The sequence below is a fragment of the Hibiscus syriacus genome, unplaced genomic scaffold (genome assembly GCF_006381635.1).
Source record: "Hibiscus syriacus cultivar Baekdansim isolate YM2019G1 unplaced genomic scaffold, ASM638163v2 tig00009308_pilon, whole genome shotgun sequence".
Lineage (NCBI taxonomy): Eukaryota > Viridiplantae > Streptophyta > Magnoliopsida > Malvales > Malvaceae > Hibiscus > Hibiscus syriacus.
Window position 1 is genome coordinate 76289 of NW_024062194.1, and position 26089 is coordinate 102377.

Genomic DNA, 26089 nt, shown 5'->3' on the forward strand with positions numbered 1-26089 from the left:
ACTGCAAGAAATCTTCACTCTTGCAGTCATATTATAGGTTCCATATACAAGAAATAATCTCCTTCATGTTGTGAAATCTGGGTTTATTTCATATAAGAAAACTAGACCGCTTGGGAACACAAAAAGGACAGTCCCATCTTTACATTCAATCTCCATGTGCCAATAGGAAAAAAAAACAAAAACAAATAGGACGATCAGCACAGGATGTATTTCTCTCTTACCATCACATGGTTGTGCACCCCTCAAATCTTTATTCAAGACTATATAGAAGAGATTGTCTCCATGGATAAGTGACAGGAAGGTCATGAGATTGATTGGATTTGAACAGAGACAAGATATAGGTTGCAATTTGCTTGTCTGAAGGTTTCTTATTACCATTAAAATTGATTAATCTTATGTAAAGTGGATCCTAAATGAAATCTGTTATCAAATCATGAGTCAATATTATTGCAACACTGAACCATATTGTTGTTAAACCACTTGGCTGATAGGTAAAGATGTGTCTGCACGCACTTGTATGCTCCACCTTGATGGGTTAATCATTCACTAAAAACAGGCAGGTCCCCTTGCAGGTTAGCCCTTATAGCTGCCATCACATGGCTTTGTTTCCTATGAATATATGAATTCTACTAATTCATTAAAGGGATTGTCTCTAGCCTTGTGATTATATATGTTCATCCCAATTGCATTGCCTCACATCAAGCATAACAACTGCATTTAACAATCAGAGTTCTAAGACCTAAAAATTCCTCTTTTTTCTTCCTTTCATCGCAGAGTCCTTCCTACTAAACCAAGCAAAGCAAGATGATCAGTGCTAAGAAGCTTATCAAGTTAGCAAAAAGATGGCAAAAGATGGGGTCTATTAGGAGAAAAAAACCACATTACCAAGAAACTCGAGGGATTCTGAAACAATCAGTTGCAGCAAATCATCGGTGGTTGACAAGGGTCACTTTGTTGTATACAGTGTGGATCAGAAGCGCTTTTTGCTTCCTTTGGAATATCTAAAGAACGACATCGTGATGGAGCTATTCAACTTGGCAGAAGAAGAGTTTGGACTACCAAGCAATGGGATTCTCCTCATGCCTTGTGATGCAAACTTTATGGAATATGTAATTGCTCTCATCAAAAGGAAACTGAGTAAAGAAATGGAGAAAGCATCAATCATGTCTATAAGCACCAATTGTTGCTCATCATCGTATCTTCATCAGAAAGAAATGAACCAAGACTTGCCAATATGGAGCTTCTGAAGCAATTTTTTTCTCCTTTTATTGTCTTGTAATTGATACACACCTTTGTATATTAAAGTATATAATGCAAAAACATCAAATGTTTTTGTCTCTCATACTTTTTGTCTTGAACCTTGATAGGGAACTTCATATCTGCAATATCACATCAAGTTCATACTAGAAAGAGTGACTTATCATGTCAACTAATACCATTACTAAACAGTTTCACCAAAAAAATGTATATAAGATTCAGAATTGGAATCCTCTATTAATATATAATAAAAACATAATCCTCTGTTATTTGTTGATATACAGGAACCGAACTCAAATATTTATCTGTCATGTTTTAATATATGTTTTCTTTTCTATCAGTAGCAAATAATTAAATTCCATTTTGACAATCATATAAGCGGTAATCTGAAACTTCGTCACTCATTTTGGTGAGCATAGAAGACAAGAAATTAAAGGGCAAGGAAGCTAATTTTGATTTGTTACTTTGTTAGACACAACTTGTCCAGGAAGAGGTGAAAATCAAAGAAGGTAAAACCTTTGGAGGTCATCTGAGCATAGAGTTGACATAAAATTCTACCAAATTCGACCCAACAATTCGAAAACTTCAGTACATTAAAGTATGATGGCGACCAGGACCTCACTGTTAGCTATATATGGGAGCCATTTACAGACATATCAATGTGGAGTAGAATAATTATGAGATATCTAAAAACATTACAGCCTGGAGATAATGACGTTTAAATCTTATTAGTTTGTTTGAGGGCAAAGCCTATTTCAGAAATTAGAAAAAGCCATCAGTCAAGGATTCATAGTAAACTAAAACCACAATATTTTCTTGTTAGGTAATATATCAAGATCATATGAGTACTACGGTGCTGGGTCCTGCACATGCCACGGTTCTGGAAAAAAAAGGATTGGACCACTTCCATTACTTACCCGACATGCCCAACTGGCTGCCTTCTAAATGATCTCTCACATTTTCGACCCACATGGTTTTACTTATTTGTTTCCCTTCAATCCCTACATTGAAATGCTTCATTCAAAGGACTTTTTTTCAAGACGTGAGTGTATATATATATTCATCCATTTTCCCTTTTCATCAGTACAGATAAACAAAAGCTTTCAGTTCCCTTCAATCTTTACTTTCTCTTACTTCTCTTGTCCTACAATAGCCTCCCTTGTTTTGAAAAAAGAAACAAGATGATCAGTGGTAAGAAGCTTATCAAATTGCAATGAAATGGCAAAGAGAAAAAGAATCACACTCTCAAGAACCAGTGGGGAAGTTGACACAAACAGTTGCAGCACATCATCAAGGGTCGAGAAGGGACACTTTGGGGTGTATAGCTCTGATGAGAAGCGGTTTGTGCTTCCATTGGAATATCTGAAGAACGAAATTGTGATGGAGTTGTTCCAACTGGCAGAAGAGGAGTTCAGGCTTCAAGGCAATGAACATCCACTTTGCCTATTGATGCAGCTTTGATGGAATATGTAATTAGGTTGATCAAAAGGAAAGTAAGTAAAGAATTAGAGAAAGCGTTGATTATTTCAGTAGTCGGTGTCCGTTGCTCCTCATTATCGTATCCCTATCAGCAAACAAGCCAACAGTTGCCAACATTGAGTGTCTAAAATCAAATGGCACTGTACATTAAGACATATAAAGAGAAAACTCCATATTTTTGTTTCATATTCAGTTATCTGCAATTGCAATCATCCATCCTTTTATCTGAACTATAACTTCTCAAAGAATTTTCTCAGGATTTTAGGAATCCAGTAACCTCACATCTATATTTAACCTTTAGTGGACAACTCTAGATAATAAATTCCAGCATTAGTGACTACAATTGGTAAATCTAGTATAAAATAGTTCAAATAAAAAAGAAAAGAGAAAAGGGGATGTAGCTCAAATGGTAGAGCGCTCGCTTTGCATGCGAGAGGTACAGGGTTCGATCCCCTGCATCTCCATCTTAATTTTTATATTTCAAAATAGTAAAAAAATACATAGAATAGAACTTTTCGAAGAATCTTCTTGTGGTACCAAATATAAACTAATTCAGCTTCAGGATTTAGATGGAATCTAACCAAATGTTATATATTCATTTGAATCATTCCATAAAGAAACTGAAAAAGTATAGCTGGTGGCGTTGATGAACCATTGGTGGCTGAAAAGGGTCATTTTGTCATCTACACCACAGATTCGAAGCGCCATGTTGTGCCCCTGTTGTATATATCAGAAATAACATATTTGTTGAACTCTTAAAGCTGTCTAAGAGTTTGGTCTATCAAGTCATGGTCCTATAATGTTGTCCTGCGATTCAGCCTTGCTCCAGTACATAGTCTCCATTGTTCAACAAGGGACGGAAAGACGCATGGAGAAGGCTATGCTTGGTTCTATTTTTACTACTACGTTTGCACCTCTTTCCATTAAGGACAGACACACCAACAATCGCTTGTTTGTGGACACTGGAACAACTTACACTATAGAAATGTAGATGATTGAAACTACCATATTGTAATTATAGGTGTACTCTAAATTGCTTAAAACTATAATGTGATGCAACGGCATGGTTGCAATCTGTTGTCTATACCTAAAAAATCCCCATCTCCCAAACAATGCCTCTCCACCTCACATTTTCAAGTACAAGGCTTTGTTTCTCATGCACCCCTGCATTAATATACACACACACACACACAGTCATATATATATATATATATATGACATCATATTTTTGTTGCTCTCAACCTACCGGAGCTGTTCATCAGTATCCTATTTTCATTGTTAGAGATAGCTAATGGTCATTGCTCATCATCTTCATATCTACACCAAGAATCAAGAAAGCACCCTTCATTGACCTGTAGCTTCTAACACAAGTTATAGTCAAATTTGTAATGGTATACTATTCTTCACTGATTCTACAAGGAAATAGAATCAACTCTCTCTATATTGATATGAAACAATTTTGAACATTTATAGATCAGCAACTTAGTTGGTTGTTACATTTTTTCCGTGGTTCAGATCCTTGTCCTTTTTGTGCATATTGTGAAAAGGTCCTGCAGAAGAAGTTTTACTTCGAACTGACTGATAAAATTTGTTTTTACATGACCTCAGACCAAGATGGTCACAAGATAAGGGTAAACGGAAACAAATTTTCACTCTGGCAGTCTTCTTATATGTTCCATACACCAGAAATAATCTCCTTGTCATTTGGATCAGGGATTATTTGTTAGAAGACAACTACACCACTTGGCAAGACAAAAAGGACAGGTGGGAATTTGCTTGAGTGAAGGTTTTTTATTACTATTTAAAGCAATAAACCTATATCTAAAGAGGATTCTAGAAGTGTTGAAATCTGTGATGAAGAATCAATAATATTGCAATAACAGTGGACCATATTGTTGTCAAACCACTTGGCACATAGATAAAGATGTGTCTGCATCCCCTTCTATGATCCACCTTGTTGGGCTAATCATCCAACAAAAGCAGGCAAGCCCCTTGCAGATTAGACCTAATATCTGCCATCACATGGCTTTGTTTCCTATGAATACCTGAAATTTAATAATTCATTGAAGGGATTGTCTCTAGGCCTTATGATTATATATTCATCCCAATTCCATTGTCTCATACCAAGCACAACAACTGCATTTAGCAATCAGAGATCTAAGAACTGAAAGTTCCCTCTTCTTTTCTTTCATCCGAGTCATTCCTACTAAACTAACCAAAGCAAGATGATCGGTGCCAAGAAGCTTATCAAGCTAGCAAGAAAATGGCAAAAAATGGCTTCAATTAGGAGAAAAAGAATCACGTTACCAAGAACCACCACAGGTGCTGAAACAAACAGTTGCAGCACATCATCGGTGGTCGACAAGGGTCACTTTGTTGTATACAGCGTGGATCAGCATCGTTTTGTGCTTCCTTTGGAATATTTAAAGAACAAAATTGTGATGGAGCTATTCAACTTGGCAGAAGAAGAGTTTGGGCTACCAGGCGATGGGCATCTCATCTTGCCTTGTGATGCAAACTTTATGGAATATGTAATTGATCTCATCAGAAGGAAACCTAGTAAAGAAGTGGAGAAGGCATTGATCATGTCAGTAAGTAGTGGTCGTTGCTCATCGTCATATCTTTATCAGCAAGAAATGAGCCAAGACTTGCCAATATGGAGCTTCTGAAGCAATTTCTCTCATCTTCTAATTGATCCACACCTTTGTAGATTAAATTCTATAATGCAAAAAAATAAAAAAATTTGTTATTCGTGCTTAGTCATTCTTAAACCTGGGCAGGGAACTTCTTATCTGCAATATTACATCAACAAGTTCAATCTAAAAAGACTAACTTATCATATCAACTAAACTATTACTAAATGGTTTTACAAAAGAAAATATATGTAAGATTCAGAATTGGAATCCTCTGTTAATATACAGGAACTGAACTCAAATATTTATCTGTCATGTTTTAATATATGTCTCTCTCAATAGGAATATTTAAACTCCCTTTTTATCACCCACAGATGCAACATTCTGAGACTTCCTCACCTATTTTTTTGAGAAAACTCCATAGTTCTGTTTCAAGTTCAAGTGTCTGCCATGGCAATAATCCATCCTTTTATCTTGTTTGCAACTTGAAGGGAAAAAGACAGCGAAATAAAGCCTAACTAACCCTCTCTCTCCCAAATTTTCTAACCTTAGTCAGAAATTCAGAACTGCTATCAACACGACAGCCCAAGTCCTGGTTTTATAGAACGTGGTTTTCAATTGGACAAGGGCCTTCGTATATTGAGATTCTAGGTCAATCCATTTCAAAAATATCTTTTAAAATGAGATAAGCTGTGAACCAACGAAATATCCCACACCAACTAAGGAAGCAAAAAACGAATAGTTTATAGTATTAAACAGCCATGTCTGTGTATCCCTTCGGGGACATCCGATAAAATTGGAACGATACAGAGAAGATTAGCATGGCCCCTGCGCAAGGATGACACGCACAAATCGAGAAATGGTCCAAATTTTTTCTTGATCTTTCCCCTGATTTTTTTTTTTGCTTGTTTTTTCGCTGTCTGTTTCCGTTTCTTTCTCTGACCATTTTCTTTGCGTTTTTTTGCTTAGTTTGATGTTCGATTTCATGGGTTTTGCTCAAACTGGGTTTGGTCTTTTTTAACTATCATGAACAGTGAATATGATTTCGACATCCATTATTAGGGATTTGAGATAGTTTGTTGAATTAGCTTGTTGGTTTTTCATTGTAGGTTCAAAATAATTATACAACTTTGATTTTTGCTAACTCTTAGCATTGAGGAATGCATTTGGATTGAAAGGTCTCAAAATTCAGATGCAGTTGAGATGGTGGAAGAGGTTAGAATGACCACATATATTTGCCTTGCTAATTCAGACTCTAATGACGGTCAGTTTGTCACTTTGAATGCATAGAAGTTGCCCCTTCAAAGAAATTCTCAGTGTGGCCTGAACTAATTCAGCACACTAACTTTCTTCCCTCATCAGTACTAGCAATTAGACACAAATCAACCTCCCTTTTCCTTTACTTTTTCTAAGGTTTTCATCTTCAACACAAATGGAAACAACCATGATTACCTCAAAGAAGCTTTACTAGAATGACAACAAAGTGGCAAAACATAGCATCCATGGGAAGGAAAAGAATTTCTTCAGCAAGGGCTAATACAAATATGGCTGCTGCAAATCATTCTAATAAATCATCAGTAGTTGTTAAAGGCTGCTCTGCCATCTACACAATGGATAAGAGGTACTTTGTGATCCCGTTGGCGTTTCTCAACAACTGCATTTATCACGAACTTGTTCACGGGTTCTGAGCATATTTATCATGCAAAACATGCTATCTGCAATCCTCAATCTTTCATGTATATATACATACATAGGTAAAGCAATATTTGATTGCTTCATCCATCAATAGGAATTTCAATACCATTTCAGGGTTTTTTTAGCAGGCATACTTACATTTATAAGGAAAATATTACAGCCAAAATGATCGGCAGCAGCAATAAACTTAACAGAATGGCAAGGAAATGGCAGAAAATGACTGTCAAGGGGAGAAAAAAAATTTCTTTATTGGGGGCGTCCAATGCAAAAGTAATAGTAGGTGACATTGGTGAATCTTCTGTGACTGAAAAAGGTCATTTTGTCATCAGCGCCATGTAGTGCCCTTGTCATATCTCAGCAATAACATATTTGTTGAACTCTTAAAGTTGCTTGAGGAAGAGTTTGGTCTATCAAGTCATGGTCCTCTAATGATGCCCTGCGATTCATCCTTGTTCATCTTGTAAATCATTGTTTATTTCGTATACGACAACTAGTCCACTTGGCAACGCAAAAAAGACTGTTCTCTTTACTTTCAAAACTTTCAAACCCCATGTGCCAATAGCAAAAACTAATAGGACAACCAACACAAGATGTATTCTCTCCTACCATCACATGGTTTTGCATTCATTGAGAACTACATTGAAGAGATTGTCCTCATGGATAAATGACAGGAAGGCCATGAAATTGATTGGATTTGAACTGAGACAAGGTACAGGTGGCAATTTGCTTGAGTGAAGGCTTCTTGTTACTCTTTAAAGTAATCAATATCATTGCAACACTGGACCATGTTGTTAAGCTACTTGGCAGATAGATAAAGATGTGCCTGCATCCCCTTCTATGCTCCACCTTGTTGGGCTAATCATCCAACAAAAGCAGGCAAGCCCCCTTGCAGATTAGATCTAAAATCTGCCACCACATGGCTTTGTTTTCTATGAATACTTGAAATTTTATAATTCATTAAAGGGATTGTCTCTAGGCCTTGTGATTATATATTTTCATCCCAACTCCATTGCCTCATACCAAGCACAACAACTGCATTTAGCAATCAAAGATCTAAGACCTAAAAGTCCCCTCGTCTTTTCTTTCATCCGAGTCATTCCTACTAAACTAACCAAAGCAAGATGATCGTTGCCAAGAAGCTTATCAAGCTAGCAAGAAAATGGCAAAAATGGCTTCAATTAAGAGAAAAAGAATCACATTACCAAGAACCACCACAGGTGCTGAAACAAACAGTTGCAACACATCACCGGTGGTCGACAAGGGTCACTTTGTTGTATACAGCGTGGATCAAAAGCGTTTTGTTCTTCCTTTGGAATACTTAAAGAACAAAATTGTGATGGAGCTATTCAACTTGGCAGAAGAGTTGGGCTACCAGGAGATGGGCATCTCATCTTGCCTTGTTATGCAAACTTTATGGAATATGTAATTGATCTCATCAAAAGGAAACCGAGTAAAGAAATGGAGAAAGCATCGATCATGTCAGTAAGCAGTGGTTGTTGCTCATTGTCATATCTTTATCAGCAAGAAATGAGCCAAGACTTGCCAATATGGAGCTTCTGAAGCAATTTCTCTCATCTTCTAATTGATCCACACCTTTGTAGATTAAATTACATAATGCAAAAAATAAAAAAAAATTGTTATTTGTGCTTAGTCATCTTGAACCTGGGCAGGGAACTTCTTATCTGCAATATTACATCAACAGTTCAATCTAGAAAGACTAACTTATCATCTCAATTATCAACTAATACTATTACTAAATGGTTTTACCAAGAAAATATATGTAAGATTCAGAATTGGAATCCTCTGTTAATATACAGGAACTTTGTAAACCATCCACGGCCATTGTACATCATATATATAATGAAAAAACTTCATAGTTTTGTTTCAAGTTCAGTTATCTGACATGGCAATCATCCATATTTTTATCTTGTTTGGAACTTGAAGGAAAAAGGAAAGCGAAATAAAGCCTAGCAAACCCCTCTCCCTCCCAATTTTTCGAACCTTAGTCAGAAATTCAGAACTGATATTAACACGACAGCCCAAGTCCTGGTTCTTTAGAACCAATTCAGTACACTAACTTTATTCCCTCATCAGTACTAGCAATTATACACAAATCAACCTCCTTTTTCTTTACTTTTTCTAAGGTTTTCATCTGCAAAACAAATGGAAACAACCATGATTACCTCAAAGAAGCTTACTAGAATGACAACAAAGTGGCAGAACATAGCATCCAGGTGAAGAAAAAGAATTGCTTCAGCAAGGGCTAATACAAATATGTCTGAAGAGGAGTTTTGATTGCCATGTGATTCAGTCCTCGGGAATTACATTGTGTCCCTTGTGAAACGACGATTCGCAAAGAATTTGGAGAAAGCAGTGCTCGATTCCATTACTTCTTGCCGCTGCTCGTCGCAAGCTTATTTCAATCTAGAATTTGCAGATCCACAGCCGCTTGCTGATTCTAAGTACTTCTCATTCAAAAACTACTTCTCATTCAAGGTGTAAATTTCTCATTCTAAGTAAATATGCTTAGTCACTTGTTTACGGATGTTGAGCATATCTATCATGCAAAACATGCTCCCAAAAGGGTGAGGGGAAGAAATTTGTAAACAACTTCAACTACAGAACATTTTTAGATCCTCAATCTTGCATATACACACACACACACACAAAGGTGGAGTAATATTCTGATTGCTTCATCCATCAATAGGAATTTCAATACCATTTCAGGGTTTTTTTAAGCAAAGGCGTACTTACATTTATTAAGTAAAGATTACAGCCAAAATGATCAGCAGCAGCAATATACTTAACAGAAATGGAGGAAATGGCAGAAAATGACTGACAAGGGGAGAAAAAGAATTTCTTTACTGGGGATGTCCAATGCAAAAGTTATAGCAGGTGACATTGGTGAATCTTCGGTGGCTGAAAGAGTCATTTTGTCATCTACACCACAGATCAAAAGTGTCCTCTTTACATTCAAACTCCATGTGCCAATAGAAAAAACTAATAGGACGATCAACCCATGATGTATTTCTCTCCTACCATCACATGGTTTTGCATCACTCAAATCTTCATTCAGAACTACATGGAAGAGATTGTCCCATGGATAAATGACAGGAAGGTCATGAAGTTGATTGGATTTTAATAGAGACTAGGTACAGGTGGCAATTTGCTTGAGTGAAGGCTTCTTATTACTCTTTAAAGTAATCAATTTTATTGCAGCACTGGACCATGTTGTTAAACCATTTGGCAGATAGAAAAAGATGTGCCTGCATCCCCTTCTATGCTCCACCTTGTTGGACTAATCATTCAATAAAAGCAGGCAAGCCCCCTTGCAGATTAGCCCTCATATCTACCATCACATGGCTTTGTTTCCTATGAATACCTGAAATTTAATAATTCATTGAAGGGACTGTCTCTAGGCCTTGTGATTATATATTCATCCCAATTCCATTGCCTCATATCAATCTCAACAGCTTCATTTAGCAATTAGAGCTCTAAGACCTAAAACTTCCCTCTCTTTCCTCTTTCATCTGAGCCTTCCCTACTACACAAAGTAAAGCAAGATGATCAGCGCCAAGAAGCTTACCAAGTTGGCAAGAAAATGGCAAAAAATCGCTTCAATGAGGAGAAAAAGAATCACATTACAAGGAACCACCAGGGGCGCTGAAACAAACAGTTGCAGCACATCACCGGTGGTCGACAAGGGTCACTTTGTTGTATACAGCATGGATCATAAGCGCTTTGTTCTTCCTTTGGAATATTTAAAGAACAAAATTGTGATGGAGCTATTCAACTCGGCAGAAGAAGAGTTTGGGCTACCAGGCGATGGGCATCTCATCTTGCCTTGTGATGCAAACTTTATGGAATATGTAATTGCTCTCATCAAAAGGAAACCGAGTAAAGAAGTGGAGAAAGCATTGATCACATCTGTAAGCGCCGGCTGTTGCTCATCATCATATCTTTATCAACAAGAAATGAGCCATCAATTTTCAATATACAGCTTCTGAAGCAATTCCACATCTTTGTAGATTATAAATTATATAAAGCAAAAACATCAAAATTTTTGTCTCATGCTTAGTTGTCTTGAACTTTGATATGGAACTTACTTATTATCTACAATGTTACATTTACATCAACAAGTTCAATCTAAAAAAATTAAATTATCATGTCAAGTAATAGTATTACTAAACAGCTTAGTTGCATAAAGATATAATCTCTATCAGAAAGTAGATTTTTCTAATATTTTTTACTTTTTAATGTCCAACCAATTATAAGAAATATCCAGTAAAAGCAGAAATTCTACAAGGATGATTTGAAAATGCTACCATATTCCACCCTATAATTCAAAACTTGAGTACATGAAGTATAATGGCAACCAGGACCTCACTGTTAATTATGAGATATCTAAACCTGGAGTGGAGATAATGATGTTTAAATCTCCATATTGTGTTGTGGGCAAATTTTGTTTCTGAAATTAGAAAAAAAACCCATTAGTCCAGGATTCTTAGTGAACTAGAATCACAATTTTATTCATGTTAGGTAATATATCCAGAACATGTGGGTACTACAATGCCGGGTCTTGCACATGCCCCACTACCGTTACTCACCAAACATGCCCAACTGGCTACCTTCCAAATGATCGCTCGCATTTTTGACCCACATGGTTTTGCTTAATTGCTTCCCTTGAGTCCCGACATCGAATATCTTCATTCAAAGGACTTCAGTATGACAATGTGTGTGTGTGTGTTCATCCGTTTTCCATTTTCATCAGTGCAGCAAAACAAAAGTTTTTCAGTCCCTTACATCTTTACATTCTCTTCTTTCTCTTGTCCTACAATAGTGTCCCATTTTCCATTTTCATCAGTGCATCAGTAACTGCATTTGCAATGTTCTATCAAGAAGAGGAAAACACTTAAAAAAAGTCTATATGAAGTATTGCAATATATTAAGTTTGCTTACTAATTAACAGTATGTCCAGTATGTAATCAACTCAGGAACTGACCAAATTAGGTAGAAGCAGAGAACCTTTTGAATGGATTTTTTCTTCTTGTTTTGTCGATTCCAATTTTGCTTCATTGTTTGGTATCTTAATGTAACTAATAACAGTATTACATTAATATTAAAGTTCCAAACCTTAAGACAACTTCGTGTTGTAATTCCATTACTGCTTATCGCTGCTCATCAGATACTTGTTTCATTCAAGTACAATACAGATCAACAGTCACTTGTTTGCTGATTCTAAGTAAATATGCTTAGTCTTCTTGTAAATGATTTCACTATACAAAAACTTCTTTCTAGGTGTATATTATTCAAAGTATTGTAGTGTATTAACAAAGGATGCTTCCTTACAGAATGTTTCTGACCAAAAACTGTTTCGTTTTCGGTTCCTTTCTCTTCTCGGATTTTTCTGCGTCAGGAAGTTAGCTTCAGTTTGCTTTATGATGTACTGAAACGTCTAGTCTTGTTCTAAAATGAAACCCATATATTCAACTACCTTAAATGGTATTTATGTAGCATTAATTATTACATCTTGTTCTTCTTTTGAAAAACAGGAATAAGAAGCAACTCATCTTGTGCCATAGTTTGGCAGCATCACCAGCCAATACTCTCCATAGATCAGCCGGTGGTTGGTCGAAATAGTGCATCCAGGATCCCTATTGAGCCCAAATTTAGCTTGAAAATCAACAACACGATTCACTTCACAAAAATCAGCACCACTTGGAACACAAAAAGGACAGTCCCGTCTTTACATTCAAACTCCATGTGCCAATAGAAAAAACAAATAGGACAATCAACACATGATATATTTCTCTCCTACCATCACATGGTTTTGCATCCCTCAAATTTTCATTGCGAGCTACATGGAAGAGATTGTCAGCCAGGATAAGTGACAGGAAGGTCATGAAACTGATTGGATTTGAACATAGACAAGGTACAGGTGGCAATTTGCTTGAGTGAAGGCTTCTTATTACTCTTTACAGTAATCAATATAATTGCTTCACTGGATCATGTTGTTAAACCACTTGGCAGATTGATAAAGATGTGCCAGCAGGCACTTGTATGCTCCATCTTGATGGGCTAATCATCCAATAAAAGCAGGCAAGCCCCCATGCAGATTCGACCTAATATCTGCCATCACATGGCTTTGTTTCTTATGAATACCTGAAATTTAATAATTCATTAAAGGGACTGTCTCTAGGCCTTGTGATTATATATTCATCCTAATTCCATTGCCTCATATCAATCTCAACAGCTTCATTTAGCAATTAGAGTTCTAAGACCTAAAGCTTCCCTCTCTTTTCTCTTTTATCTGAGTCTTCCTGACTACACAAAGTAAAGCAAGATGATCAGTGCCAAGAAGCTTATCAAGTTAGCAAGAAAATGGCAAATAATGGCTTCAATTAGGAGAAAAAGAATCACATTACAAGGAACCACCAGGGACGCTGAAACAAACAGTTGCAGAAAATTATCGATGGTCAACAAGGGCCACTTTGTTGTATACAGCATGGATCACAAGCGCTTGATGCTTCCTTTGGAATATTTAAAGAACAAAATTGTGATGGAGCTATTCAACTCGGCAGAAGAAGAGTTTGGGCTACCAGGCGATGGGCATCTCATCTTGCCTTGTGATGCAAACTTTATGGAATATGTAATTGCTCTTATAAAAAAGAAACCGAGTAAAGAAGTGAAGAAAGGATTGATCACATCTGTAAGCGCCAGATGTTGCTCATCATCATATCTTTATCAGCAAGAAATGAGCCATCAATTTTCAATATACAGCTTCTGAAGCAATTCAACATCTTGTAATTGTTCCACATCTTTGTAGATTATAAATTATATAAAGCAAAAACATCAAAATTTTTGTCTCATGCTTGTTGTCTTGAACTTTGATATGGAGCTTACTTATTATCTAAAATATTACATTTACATCAACAAGTTCAATCTAAAAAAATTAAATTATCATGTCAAGTAATACTATCACTAAACTATTTAGTTGCATAAATATATCATCTCAATCAGAAAGTAGATTTGTCTAATATTTTTTACTTTTTAATGTCCAACCAATTATAAGAAATATCCAGTAAAAGCAGAAATTCTACAAGGATGATTTAAAAATGTTACCATATTCCACCCTATAATTCAAAACTTGAGTGCATGAAGTATGATGGCAACCAGGACCTCACTGTTAATTATGAGATATCTAAATGCATAACAGCCCGGAGGTAATGATGTTTCAATCTCCATATTTTGTTGTGGGAAAATTTTGTTTTAGAAATTATAAAAAAACCCTTTAGTCAGGATTCTTGGTGAACTAGAACCACAATTTTTTCTTGTTAGGTAATATCTCCAGAACATGTGGGTACTACAATGCCTGGTCTTGCACATGCCCCACTTCGATTACTCACCAGACATGCCCAACTGGCTACCTTCCAAATGATCGCTTGCATTTTTGACCCACATGGTTTTGCTTAATAGCTTCCCTTGAGTCCTGACATCGAAATTCTTCATTCAAAGGACTGCATTATGCAAGTCTATCTACCTATCTATCTATCCATCCATCCATTCATCCATTTATCTATCTATCTATCTATCTATCTACCTATCTATCTATCCATCCCTTGATTCCTTACAGAATGTTTCTAAACAAAAGATGTTTAGTTTTCATTTCCTTTCTCTTCTCGGATTTTTCAATGTCAGGAAGTTAGCTTCATTTTTCTTTATGATGTACTGAAAACATCTAGTCTTGTTCTAAAATGAAACCCAGATCTTCAGCTACCTTAAATGGTATTTTTGTAGCATAAATTATTACTTCTTGTTCTCTTGAAAACAGGAATAAGAAGCAAATCATATTGTGCCTGCCATAGTCTCCATAGATCAGCAGGTGGTTGGTCGAAATTATGCAATCAAGGGTCCCTATTGAGCCCACATTTAGCTTGAAAATCAACAACGCGGTTCACTTCATGAAAATCAGCACCACTTGGAACACAAAAAGGACAGTTCCCTCTTTACATTCAAACTCCTTGTGCCAATAGAAAAAAACAAATAGGACAATCAACACATGAAATTGATTGGGTTTGAACAGGACAAGGTACAGGTGGCAATTTGCTTGAGTGAAGGCTTCTTATTACTCTTTAAAAGTAATCAATATTATTGCAACACTGGATCATTTTGTTAAACTACTTGGCAGATGGATAAAGATGTGCCAGTAGGCACTTGTATGCTCCATCTTGTTGGGCTAATCATCCAATAAAAGCAAACAAGCCCCCTTGCAGATTAGACCTAATATCTGCCATCACATGGCTTTGTTTCTTATGAATACCTGAAATTTAATAATTCATTAAAGGGACTGTCTCTAGGCCTTGTGATTATATATTCATCCCAATTCCATTGCCTCATATCAATCTCAACAGCTTCATTTAGCAATTAGAGTTCTAAGACCCAAAACTTCCTCTCTTTTCTCTTTTATCCTAGTCTTCCCTACTACACAAAGTAAAGAAAGATGATCAGTGCCAAGAAGCTTATCAATCTAACAAGAAAATGGCAACAAATGGCTTCAATTAGGGGAAAAAGAATCACATTACCAAGAACCACCATGGAGGCTGAAACAAACAGTTGCAGCACATCATCAGTGGTCGACAAGGGCCACTTTGTCGTTTACAGTGTGGATCGGAAGCGGTTCGTGCTTCCTTTGGAATATTTAAAGAATAAAATTGTGATGGAGCTATTCAACTTGGCAGAAGAAGAGTTTGGGTTACCAGGCAATGGGCTACTCATCTTGCCTTGTGATGCAAACTTCATGAAATATGTAATTGCTCTCATCAAAAGGAAACCAAGTAAAGAAGTGGAGAAAGCATTGATCATGTCAGTAAACAGAGGTCGTTGCTCATCGCCATATCTTTATCAGAAAAAAATGAACCAAGACTTTCCAATATGGAGCTTCTAAAACAAGATGTTCCCCTTTTCTCATATTTTAATTGATCCACACCTCTGTAGACTCAAATATGTAATGAAAAACATCACAATTTTTGTATCTCATGTTTAGTCTCTTCAAACTAGACAAGCAACCTACTTATCTAGAATATTACATCAACAAATTCATATTAAAAATACAAACTTATCATGTCAAGTAATATACAGGAAATCCTCCGTAATTTAATAAAAACATAGCCCTTTGTTAATGTACAAGAATTGAACACAAATATGATGGCGACCAGGACCTCACTGTTAGGAATCTCTTGGAGCCATTTACAGACAGATGAATGTGAAGTAGATTAATTATAAGATATCTAAAAGCTTAAGTGCCTGGAGATAATGGTGTTTCAATCGCACAAGTCTGTTGGCGAAAAATCTTGTTTCAGAAATTAGGAAAACTCACGAATCCAGGATTTTTAGCAAAGTATCAAAAGCAACAAGATGATCAGTGTCAAGAAGCTCATCAAATTGAAGGAAATGGCAAAAATTGGCAGCAATTAAGAGAAAAAGAATCACAATCTCCTGAACCAATGGGGTTGTCGACACAAACAATAGCAGCACATCATCAATGGTCGAGAAGAGTCACTTTGTGGTGTATAGCTCTGATGAGAAGCGCTTTGTTCTTCCATTGGAATATCTGAAGAATGAAATTGTGATGGAGTTGTTCCAACTGGCAGACGAAGAGTTCGGACTTGAAGGAAATGCACATCTCAGATCTCACCTTGCACTTGTGATGCAGCCTTGATGGAATAAATAATTGGATTGAAGGAAAGCATTGATTATGTCCGTAGTTAGAGTCCATTGTTCATCATTGCCGTATCTCATTCATCAAGAAACAAGCCAACAGTTGCCAGCGTTGAGTTTCTAAAGCGAAAATGGTCAAGTTTTCAACTTTGAGTAATTGAAAAACTTTTGAAAAGAACTTGAACGAACTTCATGCTCTATGCCATAAATGTTAGTAATGAGAACCATAGGTGTGTGAGCCTTAAAAAAACATGAACCTTGATGAAATATTTATCTTGATATAAATATAAATTATGGAATATATATATATTTGAACGTGGAATATAATTTTTGAATACACAAAATAAATTATTATTTATACATATTCCACTCTTAATCTCTGAATAACAGGTGACCTGAAAAGTATATTTTTCTTAAAGGAATTACAGTCACAGTACAACACTAACGTCAAATAATGCATCCGATCCTTAAGAAGTTAGAATCAAATATTACGACATAGAATTACATTGAAAATTGAAATATATTCAGATAGAATATCTTTCACTGACTAGATAGTAAAATCCTTCCTGGTGAAAGGGGCATTCATTTGGGATTAGTGGTCATGGCACTTGCAAGAAGTATTAATGGTTGTCAGTTGCTTTTTTCTTCTAGGTGGTTATACTATATTCTGTTTAATTTAAAAAAATTATATAAATTTATAATATTTTCGTTTGTAACCGAAAATGTAATATCGAAGTAATTTTAGCTCAGGGATATTGTCCCTCTAAAATTTTCAAATTCTCTTATATTTTAGATTCTTTCTGTGTATTTTCTATTTATAATTTGTTTTCGTACTTAAAATTTTATAAGTTCGTCCCGTAGTATAAAACCTTGCGTTCATCCTTGGTTTTAGGATTTTATAAGGTCTACTCATTGCAAGAAACTTGGACATTCACAGGCTATGGATCCAGTCTGATTGCAGCAGAGCAGTTAAATTGGTAGGAGAAAGTAGATCAATCGACAACCATATTCCGTTGCTTCGCGCAATTATGAAGCTTCGACAGTCGGGATGTTGGGTGAAAAAAATCCAATGGATTAGCAGGAATGGAAACAAGATTGCCGATAGGATGACAAAGCTCGCTTCGCGGCAACACTTCAGCTTGATTCATTTTGATTCCCCCCACGGATGTGTTAGCAGACCTCCTAGCTTTAGACGCTGCTGTTGCGCAGCAAACAGATGAGAGTATTCGCGCATAGCCTACTGTTTTAGGCTCTTTCAATTCAAAAAAATAACTTTCAACTATTTGATATTGAACGTTCACACTTCTTGTATTCATGGTGCTTGAACCCGAGTACTCAAAAAATAACAACAATTTATTTATCACCTAGATCGCTTGGTTCGTACGAAACTCAATTTATTTGTACCTCTAAATTCTCTTTTTAAATTATATATTAGAAAGGTACATTAATTAAAATGTTTTGAACATCCTTTTCACGTCTTTTGCCTTTTTCTTTTCTTAAAGCAAACCCTCTACTCTCTTTTTTTAATTAAAAGCAGCTGCCCAGAGCAAAGTTAAAATTAAATAATGATGAGATTTGTTTAGGTTAATAATAATAAGATTTTGGAAGTTTAATCCATGTAATTTGAGGCAGATCAAATCGGTTTGTTAATTAATTAAATTAAATTAAAGTATGCTCTAATACTAGGAGGTCAATTCATAGCAAACAATAATTGATTAAAGTCATCTTTCTACATTGCTTTCATAATCTTACCTTCAAATGAAACTTCAGTAACCTATAAATTTATTTTGATTTATTAGAACGACGGATTATATTAATTCCGATCGGGGGGTGAAGTTAAAATACTTCTGGATAAATTACATATTTAGTTACCAATTTATTCTCGCGGTTTTATTTTGGTCACCCAACTATTTTTTTCTATAATCATATATAACGTTATATTTTCGTTATGTTTTGGTTACCCATCGTTAAAAAATTAATGATGATGTTGATGTGTCATCATAAGGTAATACCACATCATCATTAAAAAATTTAAATATTTATCATGTCAACAACTATGTTTATTTCTTTAATGATATGTGACCAAAACAGAACCAAAATGTAATGTTAGGTATGATTTAAAAAAACAATTGAATAACCAAAACGAAATCGCGAGAATAAGTGAGTGGTTAAATACATAGTTTACCCTATTTTTTCAAAGGTGTGACAGAATTGACATAATAATAAATTCTAGAATAAGAAAAAAATCTATACTTGCACATATTACATGGACTAATAGTAGAACTTAACTTAATAGATTTTAGGGTAAACTACATGTTTTGTACTTCAATTATTATTTTTGTTCTGTTTTGGTACCCAAACTTTATTTTTTTTCAAAATCATATCTAACGTTTAGTTTAGGTTTTATTTTGGTTCCTACCATTAAAATTTTAATAGTGATGTTGATGTGTCACCATAAGATAATGTCACGTCATCATTAAAAAAAATACCACGTCAGTAGTTCTGTTAATATTTTAACAACGAGGATCCAAATTAAAACTTAAACTAAACTTTAGGTATGATTTTAAAAAAAAAATAACGTTTAAATGCCAAAACGGAATAAAAGTAATTATTTATGTACTACACATAATTTACCCTAAAATTTAAGACTACTATTTGGGTTGAGACTTAAAATATAAAAATTTAAAAAAATCAAATTAAAGTTCATAAACTATATTTATAACTTTATCATTTGAAGAAAGTAAATTGAAATAAAAGAATAATTTCTATACTATTTTTTTATAATATCTAATTTAAATTAATAGATTAATAAGTTAAGTATCAATAATTATAAAAAAATAAACGAAGAATTATATTGAAGAAAAATACTTCTAATATAGTGATATAATTTTCAATTAAGAATTTATTTATTAATTAAAGATTCATAGGATCATAAACAAGATTTGATTACATTTTATATGATTCGCCAACGACAACATTATTATCATAGCAACAAAAACATATTTGATTTCCTATCAAAGAGGGTAGGAAATCATTTTTGAGCAGTTGTTCCATTAAAATATGTACCATACATTAAATTAAAAAAAATTAAGCAAAAATGCTTGATCTTGGAATAAAAAAGATAATGCATACTTATGTCACTGGTATAAAAATAACAAACGTCATAAAGTCATATTACCTTATATCAGCATGTTGATGCCATATTCCCGCATAATTTCCGACACCTTCCGAGTGTAATTATATATATTAATTTTTCAATAAAAAATTATACATATATATATAAATTTAAAAAATTCGATTTGAAATATAATTAAATAAACAATTTAATCTTTTAATACATTACAAGTAAATTTATGAAAATATAAAAATAATGTTTCTTTGAAAATTTTAAACGGTAAATTCTATTAAAATCACTTTGAAAATGTTGCAACTCAAAATGAAATCCAAATTTGCCATACAATACTTTTCAAAAATAAAAGTTATGATAAAATGATAAAATTTTGATAACATTAAATTATATTTTTTTTAATTTAAAAGGTTATTAATGTGCGTATATATTTAAATAGTTTAGGGAATATAAGATAATATTTGTTCAAGATTTTTGTTAGTCATTAATAATGTATACACCCTGTAAACAGTGACGAATCCATCCTTAGTACAGGATAGACACGTACCCGTTCTGAAATCTGAATTTTCTTCGATTTGTTATTTATTTTATTGATCGTGTCCACCTGAAATTTTATTTGTGTCAATTCTATATGAAAATTTTATGTTATAATGCATGTGTGTCTATCTTCAAATATATTTCTAGATTTATTAATACATACAAACATAGTTGTTCGAATCTAAAACATTAAAGGAAGAGAACATTTAATGAAATCAGTCAATGGATTCTAGTTGGTAATGTATATAAAATATGAATAATGAATATACGGTTTATCTTCATCCTACGTCATTAAAAGATACTGCTCATGCAAACATCCATGTAAGTAGATTTTATTTATGTATCATAAGAAGAGAACCACGAGTGTCCACGTCATCATTGTTAATTGTTCGTCATTTATATCGTAGGATTTTTATTACTAACTTATTTAGAAGAAAAAAAGAGAAACTGATGATGTAATAAGTGTGACGTATGACATTAATTGCTCACACAGACACGCTTATAAAAGACCAAACCGTCGTGAAATTCGTTCTTTGAAATGAAACAGCTTATATGTGGGATTTGCTTTCCATTTCACGCGCCCACCAGTTGCTATTTACTATATAAACCCCAGCCCCCAAAACGTTTTCGTTATTCATTAGCTTCGAGAATCATGGGAGAAGTAGTAGTTCCCATTGAAGACGATGGTTCCATGCACGTGCTCCCACTTTACTCACCGCCTACAACGACTCCACTCGAAATCATCACCGTCAAATCTACCTGGATCAAGGACACTCCGGTGGCCGGACAAGCAGGTTCGGGTCCGCCGGATGTGGTCGACCTTCGGGAACTTGAATCGTGGCTGCCTCTTACCGAGTCCAGAAATGGGACCATATTCTCTGCTGTTTTCCATCTGCTGTGTTCAGGGCTCGGCTTTCAGGCACTCTTGCTTCCTGCTGCCTTTTCAAGTCTTGGATGGTGAGTTTTTGAAAGTCATTTTGCAATCACTTTTGTCCCACACTCTTCAAATTGCTGCTCTCTAACCAAAAAAGAAAACATTATCATATTCTATCTTCTTTAGCTTTATTGTTTGATCAACTCAAGCCAGGGATCGATCTATTAAGGCCGAGAGAGGCCCGTGTCCTTATCTTTTTTGTCTAATAGCATTTTTAGTTACTGTTAGTTTAAATACTTATCAAATTAACCCATTATCCCTCCCAAATTTTGAATTAAATATTTAATAAATCCATGTTAACTTTGAAACTAGGCAATTTAACCCCTCCCATCTTCTAGTCCTGGCTCTGTCCCTTACTCAACATAACTCAAACACAACAATATTTATTGATTACGAAGCTATTCAATTTCATTATTCTCAAGTTTTAGTGTCGGATCTATTTAATGTCCACTACCTAAAGTCTCTTTTTGTCACTGCATCACCGATGGGAAGCCATGAGTTGAGTCTAGTTTTTGGTTGATCCAAATTTGATCCAAAAATTGACTCGATATTTTGGTCAAAAACGATATCTGATTTGACCTATATATAAAATTCATTTTTACCAGTTAAAATAAAGACTTAATTAAAAAAAATAGAAAGATATTATTGCAATTATCTCTAAATATATAAGAGATAATTATAATATTATGTTGGATTTAGTCGAGTCAAATTTCACCCTAGACTTGAACCCGACTAGACTTAACCCCAGCCTTAAAAAACCTTACTTCGACCCGAACTCGAATTTCAAAATTAACGGGAAAATACAATCCAAGCATGTTGGATTAAATCGAATCAAAATTCATTGGATTCAAATAAAATCACCATCCCTAATCGCCGACTTGGTTAATATCACTTGCCAACATTATTATATCTATTAATACAATAACTTAATCTCCAAAGAGCAACAAAAAAAAAGGAAAAGGAATGTTAAAAGAATTACTTTAAAGCAACTTGGGGCTAATAGTTACGAACTTTAAAAAGCTAAGGCTATTCTCTTTCTCTTTTGTTTAAATTTTGAATTTTCCTTAGGACATGGGGGATCATATGTTTGTCCATAGCATATACATGGCAACTCTACACAGCATGGCTTCTTGTAAATCTTCATGAACCTGTTCCTGGAACCCGCTGCAGCAGATTCGTCCGCCTCTCAATTATTGCCTTTGGTCAGTCAAACTTCTTTCAACTTTCACCTAACCTTGATTGTGCCCCAAATGAATAAGAAAATTCAACCAATCTGAACCCCATGGCAGGTCAAAAGCTCGGGAAATTGCTGGCAATCTTCCCAGTAATGTACCTATCGGGAGGCTCATGCGTCATGCTCATCATCACAGGAGGAAATTCCATGAAACAATTTTTCAACATTATATGCGAACAAGGCACCATGTGTGGTTCCAAGTCGTTGAGTGGTACACACTGGTTCCTCATATTCACTTGCGTTGCTCTCATCATTGGTCAATTGCCCAATTTAAATTCAATTGCCAGAGTGTCCCTAACCGGTGCCATAACTTCTATTGGGTACATTACTATGATATCGGCTCTATCGATCGGCAAGGGCAGGACTGATGGTGTTTCCTACAACGTACCGGATGCGGAGAAAACCGGTATGGCTAGATTCGGTGACATCTCAAATGCCATCGGCATTATTATGCTTGCATTCAGAGGGCATAATCTTATTCTTGAGATTCAGGTAACGATCATAGTAGTACCGGATATCTCGATCATTATTTTGTGTCGGATATTGACAGTTATGTTTATTTGTTGATGAAAGGGAACATTGCCATCCGAGTCGAAACACTCGTGTCGGACGTCTATGTGGAGAGGTGTAATGGTGTCGTACATTATAATTCCAATGTGTTTGTTTCCGCTCGCTGTAGTTGGATTTTGGGCTTATGGAGACAAGGTAAAACGGGATTCATTAACATAACGTATGCGATACCACAATTGAGCATGCTTAATCGTTTAACTTCTTACAGATACCGGCGAAGGGAGTGGGGATTCTAACAGCATTTGCACAGTTTCGCGAACACGACACTTCGAAGTTCATGATAGGCCTAATCTACTTATGGTTGGCAATTGCTTGCATAACCTCGTACCAAATCTACGCGATGCCGGCTTTCGACAACTTGGAGTTTGTATACGCAAGCAATAAGAAAAGGCGATGTCCAGGGTGGGTTCGGGTAGGTTTACGCCTTTTCTTCGGAGGGCTGACATTGCTCATCGCGGTGGCGTTTCCGTTCTTGGGAAGCTTGGCACCTTTGATTGGGGGATTGGCAGCTGTGCCTTTGACGTTTGCATATCCATGTTTCATGTGGATTTCAATCAGGAAACCTGGACGGAATAGTGGGATGTGGAGTGTGAACATGGGACTTGGTTGCTTTGGCATTATACTAAGCATTTTGTTGATAGTTGCTGCTGTATGGAACTTAGCTGACCAAGGCTTGAATGCTAATTTCTTCAGTCCTTGAATAACAAACAGAGAAAAGAAAGATCAACCGGTGTATATTTATGAACTAATCAAATTCTTCTTGGCCAATTTATCCTTTTAATTTGGTCTTAAATATATATATATATATATATATATATATAATGCATTCGACAACTGCAAACAACTTTGTTAAAATCGACTTCAGTAGTCAACGACTTTGTTTGCAAGGTAAAAATATTTATATTTTCCTAATTAATATCCAATATCGTTTTTAAATCTCTAATTTCTTTTCTCAACGTCTATTTCTCCTAGTTAAACCGTAAAAATTATATAAATTTCACAAAGATATTTAATATTATAATAAATTATATTTCATTATTATCCAGTGAATCAAATTATATTTTTGATAGATAACAATTCATATATATATTTTTTTGTCTTTTGTATTAGACTAATCTATATTTTAACAGGAAATTTTGCTTAGATAATGTGGTGAATTTTTTTTTCATATGGGATGAAAGATAAATTATTTTTTTAAGTAGGGTGAAATCAACAATAAATGAGAAATACATTCGGATTACCTGACGTTTTTGAAAAGACACGATAAGATACGTCTTTTGAATTAATACGTTGACAAAATTAACTTTCACATTACATACAGTCTACAGAAGTCGTTATGTCTTCCTGATATCTTCCTAAAACATCAAATAATTCGAAAGATGATAATCAAATCAAAAGAGAAAATAATCATACCCACTAAAATCACGAGGTGGACAAGACGAATCCCAACACCAAGGGGGAAAATCAAGTAGATTCTCTGGACTTTCAGTGTATTCTGGAAGCAGTTTAGTTGTTAAGTTTCAAACCATTCAATAATATATTACATGGTCAATTCATTATTTAATATTGTTTGAGTAATTAAAGAGAATTTTTTTAAATAACAATATTTACAGAATATATATATTATTTATTAATCAGAAAACCATGGATAAATATTTTTTTTATAATCACTTTGTATTAATAAAAAGAAAATCATTGATCCACGATGCTTGAGAAAAGTCATGCATGCTGACTCACGAACCACCCATTAACATGATTTATTGCAGTTTTCATCGCTCGTGTTTTCACATCAACTTTTAGTATTTTTTCCCTTTCTTTTTTTTGCAAAATGGGTCTCTCTCATTTAGTCTTTAGTATACCGGGACGTGACAAAAATCTAGACATAGGGTGGATGGTGTCGATAGCTGTTTCATAAGTTTTTTTTTTTAAAGTTGAATACATATATATTATTAATATAAAATTTTTATGTGGAATGAATATAAATAAAATTTTGAGATAAACACAATCAATAAAATAAATAATTAATTAACAAAATTCTTTTTTATTATGTTTTTGTTGCATTTTGCAATCGTAAATGATGCTACTTATGCAAAGTGGAAATGTTGGACGTATGTTTTGTTTCACTGGTGAGTGGTGATCATTTAGTTTACCAATCATTTCCAAAATTTTATATCATTTGTAAATTGTATGCATCTTTTTTGCTGGATGACGGTGGAAGTTTGTAAATGTCTGTCTTGCAATGTCTTATCTCTTACCATGTTATTTCTTCTGTCTTGCAGTGTAAAGAAGAAGTTATTTTTTGAAGGGGGTTGACAGAGTTAATGTGGGTTGACGAGGTTAACATGCCACGTCAGATAAAACTAATAGAGGTAACGTCAGGGACCTAATTGAAAATGAACTAAAAGTTCAGTGACTGTATTGCAAGTTTTAAAAGTTGAGTGACCAAAATGCAGGTGCCATAAAAGTTTGATGACTATTTATATACTTTACCCTTAATTTAATTGATATGGTTATTTAAAAAGATATGAATTTGAGTGAGTTAAATGTGCATTTGATTTGATTTTAAGAGTTTTAAGAGAGATTTGAATAGTTAATAGACATTGTAGAGATAAGAAAAAAAACTTGTATATGTTGAGGACTGAGGAGTATCTTGACTCTTTGGATAGAAGTATTTGAAGTGTCATCTTTTGGACAGTCAATTGAAATCCTCAACTATCCAATTTTAAGAGTTTGAAAGGAGATTGGGATAGTTAATAGGCATTGAATAAAAAAATTGAATGTGTTGAGGGATTTGGATGTTGATGTTGCTAGCATGCCTTCATCTTACCTTTTCAATGGCTCAAGCCCAACACTGAGGGCTGGGTCCAGTTAGCTCATTTTGGACTGTCATGTCATGTTCTGATTAT

General features: G+C 34.8%; 6 protein-coding genes, 1 long non-coding RNA gene, 2 other non-coding genes and 2 pseudogenes across 9 annotated transcripts; all 11 read left to right on the forward strand.

Moving 5' to 3' along the window:
- The first annotated feature begins 166 nt into the window (after window positions 1-166).
- On the forward strand, window positions 167-1342 carry LOC120203211 (annotated as a pseudogene).
- A 1133-nt stretch (window positions 1343-2475) lies between these two features.
- Window positions 2476-3727, forward strand: LOC120203200 (auxin-responsive protein SAUR61-like). The gene is made up of 2 exons (XM_039203540.1): window positions 2476-2680; window positions 3555-3727. The coding sequence occupies exons 1-2, from the start codon at window positions 2476-2478 to the stop codon at window positions 3725-3727; spliced, it is 378 nt and encodes a 125-aa protein (XP_039059471.1).
- On the forward strand, window positions 3128-3200 carry TRNAA-UGC. Its single transcript has one exon. It is a non-coding gene; the product is annotated as a tRNA-Ala (tRNA).
- A 685-nt stretch (window positions 3728-4412) lies between the features above and the next one.
- Window positions 4413-10147, forward strand: LOC120203219. Its single transcript, XR_005523793.1, has 2 exons — window positions 4413-4500; window positions 10024-10147. It is a non-coding gene; the product is annotated as an uncharacterized LOC120203219 (long non-coding RNA).
- On the forward strand, window positions 4848-5496 carry LOC120203210 (auxin-responsive protein SAUR67-like). The gene has a single exon (XM_039203549.1). The coding sequence runs from the start codon at window positions 4962-4964 to the stop codon at window positions 5403-5405; it is 444 nt and encodes a 147-aa protein (XP_039059480.1). The 5' UTR covers window positions 4848-4961; the 3' UTR covers window positions 5406-5496.
- On the forward strand, window positions 6141-6243 carry LOC120203238. The gene has a single exon (XR_005523802.1). It is a non-coding gene; the product is annotated as a U6 spliceosomal RNA (small nuclear RNA).
- LOC120203217 lies at window positions 7679-8773 on the forward strand (annotated as a pseudogene).
- A 256-nt stretch (window positions 10148-10403) lies between the features above and the next one.
- LOC120203212 (auxin-responsive protein SAUR67-like) lies at window positions 10404-11181 on the forward strand. The gene has a single exon (XM_039203550.1). The coding sequence runs from the start codon at window positions 10628-10630 to the stop codon at window positions 11069-11071; it is 444 nt and encodes a 147-aa protein (XP_039059481.1). The 5' UTR covers window positions 10404-10627; the 3' UTR covers window positions 11072-11181.
- Window positions 11182-13278: 2097 nt separating this feature from the next.
- On the forward strand, window positions 13279-13933 carry LOC120203214 (auxin-responsive protein SAUR68-like). The gene has a single exon (XM_039203553.1). The coding sequence runs from the start codon at window positions 13408-13410 to the stop codon at window positions 13849-13851; it is 444 nt and encodes a 147-aa protein (XP_039059484.1). The 5' UTR covers window positions 13279-13407; the 3' UTR covers window positions 13852-13933.
- Window positions 13934-15269: 1336 nt separating this feature from the next.
- Window positions 15270-16141, forward strand: LOC120203215 (auxin-responsive protein SAUR63-like). Its single transcript, XM_039203554.1, has one exon. The coding sequence runs from the start codon at window positions 15565-15567 to the stop codon at window positions 16006-16008; it is 444 nt and encodes a 147-aa protein (XP_039059485.1). The 5' UTR covers window positions 15270-15564; the 3' UTR covers window positions 16009-16141.
- A 4956-nt stretch (window positions 16142-21097) lies between these two features.
- On the forward strand, window positions 21098-23918 carry LOC120203224 (lysine histidine transporter-like 7). Its single transcript, XM_039203556.1, has 5 exons — window positions 21098-21402; window positions 22448-22581; window positions 22669-23105; window positions 23187-23318; window positions 23392-23918. Exons 1-5 carry the CDS (start codon window positions 21098-21100, stop codon window positions 23881-23883), a joined length of 1500 nt encoding a protein of 499 aa, XP_039059487.1. The 3' UTR covers window positions 23884-23918.
- The last annotated feature ends 2171 nt before the right edge of the window (window positions 23919-26089 follow it).

Excerpts from the sequence above, each read along its gene's own strand:
- LOC120203224 (XM_039203556.1), top strand. The coding sequence starts at position 21,098 with ATGGGAGAAGTAGTAGTTCCCATTGAAGACGATGGTTCCATGCACGTG. Across the intron at positions 21,403-22,447 it reads GCCTTTTCAAGTCTTGGATG|GACATGGGGGATCATATGTT; the intron begins GTGAGTTTTTGA and ends AATTTTCCTTAG. Across the intron at positions 23,319-23,391 it reads TTTGGGCTTATGGAGACAAG|ATACCGGCGAAGGGAGTGGG; the intron begins GTAAAACGGGAT and ends AACTTCTTACAG.
- LOC120203200 (XM_039203540.1), top strand. The coding sequence starts at position 2,476 with ATGGCAAAGAGAAAAAGAATCACACTCTCAAGAACCAGTGGGGAAGTT. Across the intron at positions 2,681-3,554 it reads AGAGGAGTTCAGGCTTCAAG|CCTTGCTCCAGTACATAGTC; the intron begins GCAATGAACATC and ends CCTGCGATTCAG.
- LOC120203212 (XM_039203550.1), top strand. The coding sequence starts at position 10,628 with ATGATCAGCGCCAAGAAGCTTACCAAGTTGGCAAGAAAATGGCAAAAA.
- LOC120203210 (XM_039203549.1), top strand. The coding sequence starts at position 4,962 with ATGATCGGTGCCAAGAAGCTTATCAAGCTAGCAAGAAAATGGCAAAAA.
- LOC120203214 (XM_039203553.1), top strand. The coding sequence starts at position 13,408 with ATGATCAGTGCCAAGAAGCTTATCAAGTTAGCAAGAAAATGGCAAATA.
- LOC120203215 (XM_039203554.1), top strand. The coding sequence starts at position 15,565 with ATGATCAGTGCCAAGAAGCTTATCAATCTAACAAGAAAATGGCAACAA.